At 29.1% G+C, this 6,000-nt stretch overlaps 1 protein-coding gene across 1 annotated transcript in view; it reads left to right on the top strand.

The window, feature by feature from the left end:
• Nucleotides 1-712: 712 nt before the first annotated feature.
• Nucleotides 713-6,000, top strand: part of LOC142321169 (cell adhesion molecule Dscam2-like) — a 154,643-nt gene continuing 149,355 nt past the window's right edge. The window contains exons 1-2 of the mRNA XM_075359163.1: nucleotides 713-717; nucleotides 3,887-4,029. Of these exons, the coding sequence (XP_075215278.1) occupies nucleotides 713-717; nucleotides 3,887-4,029 (148 nt within the window). The remainder of the gene's footprint in view (nucleotides 718-3,886; nucleotides 4,030-6,000) is intronic.

Raw genomic sequence — 6,000 nt, 5'->3', positions numbered from 1 at the left:
AAATGTTTTCGGAAAAGAAAATAATTAAATTATTCCCTAATACTTTTTCCATTAGGCTGAATAAATTGTATCAAATATCAGCACACCTCCACCAAAATGAAGATGATATTCAGCCCTTTAAATAATAGCTGTCTGTTTACAAAAGTGACTGGTTGTTTAGTGAAAAATATTTTTATCAAATAGAGCGAATATAATTTACACCTTTTGTACCTCAAGTGCTTTAAATACATCATAGCTAAAGAAATACTGAGGTAGGAGTTTGAAGCAAAAAATTAATGTACCTTAGTCTATCGTAAAAATAATGCCTCTATATAAAACTTTCTTTACACAAGAACGGAAAATTTTAACAGTACATTAATTTATAGTTTTTTTAAGTTTTGTGTGGCATCTGTATTTTACAATATTAAATATTGAGGAATGATACCACTTAGAGAACGTGGATAACTTAAGTTTTATTTCCTCTTACAATTTTTTCTATTCATAATTTTTATTTTTATTTGAAATTTTCCTTTTTAAAATGGAATCAAAAAAATTAACATCTATCAATGGAACATCAACGGTCTAATCAGTCGAAGAGAAGAATTAAAATCTCTGGCTCTTGCCGAATCCTTAGAAGTCATCCTTTTATTAGAAACATACTTCACTGACCGGAATTACCTCCGGCTTCGTTGTTTCTCCGTATATACGACAAATCATCCGGATAGTAGAGCACATGAGGTACTTACTTACGGTGCTCCTTGAGGCATCACCGCCTATCTAGATTTAGCACGGCTCAGATTTAGGTGACCTGGTCGAAATCCTGGCTGGATTTTGACCAGGTTATGAAAAATTGGCTGGAGCTTATCAGATTAACTGCGGTGTAGTGTCGTCCTCACCATATGATGACGGGTGAATTATTTTCGGAATTCTTCGCAAAATTAGGTTTCCGTTGTATAGCATGGGAGGACTGGAACGCGAAATATTCTGTATGGGGCTTCCGGCTTGCAACCGCTTGAAGAAGAGTGATAAGGAATTGTATTCTCAATCTAAATCTCAACGTAATATCAGGGTTACAACCTACATACTGGCCTAAAGACCAACTAAATTACCGGAATTCCTAGACTTCTTTGTCATCTCAGGCATATCGTCTATATACACCCCGGTTCAGAATAGTTATTTCAACTTTGGACCACTCAGAATAATTTGGCGAGATTCACTGCAGAAGCACCGTAGGTTGCTCGAAACGAGGAAATTCACGACTACCTTGGATTGCCTTATGTTCACGACGAGATCTAACGGCTCGATTCAAGTTACAGATCTAGATTAGACAATGTGAACTTTCTAGCAGTTAAGCTCTTAGACAACAGTGAAAATGTCCGGCGACTGAAGGAGTTACACATGCTGGACTTGGTGTATCTGAGTAACACTTCAGCTAGTTCGTATCAGATATGTGATGAACATCTTTACTATGCCTTAATGAGGAGCTTAGCTTCCGTTTTCTTATTTCCGCGAACGTTTTATGTTACTACTTTTCTTTTTTTAGTTTGTTTTTTTTTTATTAGACTTTGGGATCTCTTGAATCTTTGTGATCCCTATCAATGCGAGTGTGTATTTGTGTATTTATATGAACTTCATTGCATACATTTTGTATACTTCATTCCAATATTTTATGTACGTGTTTATTCATATATGTACGTTTTAATGAGGGTTGCTGGAAACTTCTCAAGTGCTTTTTGTTAATGCGATTTAGTTGTGATTCCTTATCCGGAACCAATTTTAAATTCACAATTTGTGAGACAAAAAAATTTACCAATTTATAAAAGGAATGTCCAATATCAATGTAATCTTGTAACATCTGTCTGGGTAATTATAGGAAAATAAGTTCAGTTCATTTGTCTTTCTATCATTCATTTCTTTTTTATTACTTCTCTTCATAAATTGTCAACACAAGAATGCTTTTTTTTAAGATTAAGCTACAAAAGAAAGAACTGCATGAAAAGGTATGTCTGTGAAATTATTATCAATATTAACTCCAATAATCTATCACTTATGTTATTATTTAATGAAATATCTTTGAAACAATATAAACATGGACATTCGAAAAATCAAAAAATAAAATTCATTTCATAGATTCTTATATTCATATAAGAGTATTTGAGGATAATTTGTCATTTATTAAATTATTCACAAGATATACTTGACAATAATTTAATTACTGTTTGATGTAGCATATCGTATTTTAAACGTACTGCATTATTTTCATGTATAAAGAAGAACGTTACAAGGTAAACATGCTCATATTCCAAGTTTAAAATCTACATTATAACTATTTAAAATTTTTGTCTGATTTTTTTAAAAATAAATGTATTTTATTGCTAATCGTACAGTATATTTAATAGCAGAAGAGAATCTTTTACTAGTGTCAAATAATACAATAACTACTAATATTATCAAGTGTATAATGATGAGGGGCTTCTCCGACTCCTTAATCTTCTAAGAGGACTTACTCGATAACTTGAATACGTGTACAAATATATGTATCGGTATATAATTGTTTTCTTTCCCTACCGTTTATTTTCCCTGCTACTATATAGGCAATAGCTTTATATAGCTATTACGCACATGTTTCACAATCCATATGTTACTTATTTTTAATTAGAATTTATATTCCAACCCACAGGTATAAGGAACTTTATCCTCAGGTAAGCTCTGTTGTGAGGTCTCTGTACAGTGCCGTGAATTTTGTTTTTCGAAAATAAGTATTTTTGCACTGTGTTTGCTCATTGTACATTACTACTTATATTGTATTATTTTTTTGCTTTCAGTCATTTGACTGGTTTGATGCAGCTCTCTGCATCAAATATTAATATTATTTATATTAATTATTATTGTAATAGGTATTAGCGTAATAATTTTCATTAATAACATTTTTTTCATTTTATAAATAAAGATTATTGTTTAATAATCATGGTTAATTGACTTGTCCTTGAATCCTGTAGGTGTGGCATCTGTGTAAAGAAATTACGGAGCGGTCCTTAATTGTATTGACTAAAACGAAAATACTATTTACCTAAAACCTATTAAATCATCCAGAATAATTATTTTTGTAAAAATCTAATGTGGACAAAACATGACTTCCTTGTACGACTTCCTTGTATTAAATTACTTATGCACATTTTTTTTAAATGAAAAGTACATCAAATTTAATTTAACTGAAAACTTATATTTTTTCTTTTTTTTATTATTGAATTATTATTCATCGTAAAACCTTTTTACAATGAGAGGTTAATAATTATTAATAAATCAATATATTTAAATTAAAATAAAGTTAAAAAAAGAAGATAAATTCTGATTCGAACCGATGTGCCTTCCCCTAAGATCCATATAATGCATTAATTAAAATTTTATTTGGTTGTAGCTCTGAAACCAATGGAAAATAAGTAGTACCTCTTATGATATATCGTTGAAAATCTCTCATTGAGGGCTTATTACTGCAGATAAGAAAAAGTCCAAAATCAAAATTGTTTTAGATTTTGACCTTTTTTGGACACTTTTGGTACAGTCGATTGCAATCAAAAGGAGAGGTGCACAATTAGATGTTATAACAGTTCTAAATCCAAAATTTCAACATCCTACGGCTAATCGTTTTTTTAGTTACGCGAGATACATACATTCGTACGCACAGACGTCACGCGGAAACTAGTCAAAATAGATTCAGAGATGATCAAAATGGATATTTCCGTTGAAATCTGGAAACCGAAATTTTTCGCGATCACAATCTTTACTTCGTATACTACATATCTTTACTTCGCACAAGGAAGTAATAATAATGATAATGATTAATACTGATGTTAATTACCATTAAAAATAATTCAAAAAAATAATTACTTGTATTTTTTTTTTCCAGGGAAGTTTTACTTAATGGTAGTTTATACATTCCACCGTTTGCTGCTGAAGATTTTAGACCAGATGTTCATAGTGCGACTTATCGGTGTTTGGCTACTAATCCGATTGGTACAATTGTATCACGTGAATGTAAACTTCGACCAGGTAAGGCAAATCAGTTCTTTTTTTTAAATTTATATTCCCTAATTTTAAATTGCGCAAAATTTATTTTGAAGTGCAAGAGTTATGATATTTTATATTAAACCCAACCGTTTTATAATTCATAATTAAAACTTTAAGAAACATTTCAAAACTTAATGAAAACGAGCAATTTTAAATAAAAATTTTAATGTACATAGTTGGACTGTATTTCAAATTTTTATTTATTGATATCCGATATGTTAGTATCGTAAGCTAAATAAGTTCGTTTATAATTTATTTTCTAATTGTGCATAAATTTCTCAGTTTTATGAACGTAAAGTATCGCTACCTAGTTCATTTTTTACTTTCCCAACAGTAGTAGTTACACTACGGTTATAAATAATTTCGTTATAAGTAATTTTTTTCTATGACCACTATACAGAAGGCAAAAGTTAAAAAGACTAAAAATACCCCAGTTTCTTTTTTAATTTTACGCTACCAATACCCATAAATAGAACCTTTTTGAGCCATTTTCGAAGAATTTATGTTGAACCAGTTCGGAAATATAAATCAAAATACACAGACCAACAAACGTAAAAAAATCTTTCGGGAATTTCTATAGTTTTTCTGTTTGTTTTTTTTTTTTTACTCAGGGATCGGATTAGTAAAAGTTGACTTACGCAAAAAAAATCCGTCTTCGAAATTTTGGAACGATCGTTATACTTTCCCTTAATAGCTAGCTATAGCTACTGTATAACAACATTAATTGTTGATTATAATTAACTGCAATCGTTCAAGTTTCTTTAAAATAATAATATACTTAATGAAGAGGAAAATATTGTCTCCTTTTAAAATATTATTTTGCGGTTATTTTTACGGTATGAGTGTACATGTTCTAGCTTCGTTTGAGAAAAACTTATCCAAAATGTTGGTACCGTATATATATTACATATACATATGGTACCCCACACGTATATGTATATATATATATATATGCCAGGGGCTTCTTTCAGTTATATATATACTAACGTTTATATAAATATATATATATATATATATATATATATATATATATATATATATATATATATATATATATATATATATTTATTAATGAGTAACAACCGAAAGAAGCCCCAGGCTGTTTTAGTTCTACACAGAAAGCTTTTAAATTCTTTTTCAGCTATATTTTACATAGAACGTTCACGAGTTAACATTTTAGAACATTTAAATTACTCTAAAATACTTTAAAAACTTTTTAATTTTTTCCAAAAGAGTCATTTTTAGTAGCACAGCTGCATTTTAAGTCACTACTCCATTATTAATGCTTTACTGTTTCCTTACTATGTGAACAAGACTTTTAATTCTACAAGGTACAAAAATATTAACTTAAAAAGAATATCCTTCTCAACGCTTAAATTGCTAGCAAGACAGTCATCTTTATTTATTGCGTAGAAACAGACGTCTTTAGTACATTTCGTTTCTTTATGTGTTCATGACTTTCATAAACAACCATTTCTTTAATAAATTAAGGAATTTTTAAATAATTATGTCAGACCTATGTTTTATATTATTTTTTTTTAAACTTATTACATTTTTATTCTGAATACGTACGTATTCAGAGTACATTTTCTTTTAGTCAGTATTTTTTTTAAAAACTTGAAGAAAAGGATCTACTCAATTAGTTATTTACTCAATTAGTTAATTAGTTATTAAAGGATCTACTCAATTATATATATATACAGGTAGATAGATATACCCTGTATATATAATATATATATATATTTAAGTAACCTACTCATGAAAAATGCACTGATTTTGATAATTCTTTTTTTTAATTTATAGAGGAATTTCGTTACAGTATCACTGTAGTAAGTTTCTTCAAGACAGTTTAGTATAAGATTTTTGAAAGAAAATTTTACTTGTTCTATGTAGATGATTTTTTGTTTTTATTATTTCCTTCTGCTCTGTTATTACTGTGTAATGATAGTTATT

The sequence above is a fragment of the Lycorma delicatula genome, chromosome 3 (genome assembly GCF_047948215.1).
Source record: "Lycorma delicatula isolate Av1 chromosome 3, ASM4794821v1, whole genome shotgun sequence".
NCBI classification, from domain to species: Eukaryota; Metazoa; Arthropoda; class Insecta; order Hemiptera; family Fulgoridae; genus Lycorma; species Lycorma delicatula.
This window is presented reverse-complemented; position numbering and strand designations above follow the sequence as displayed.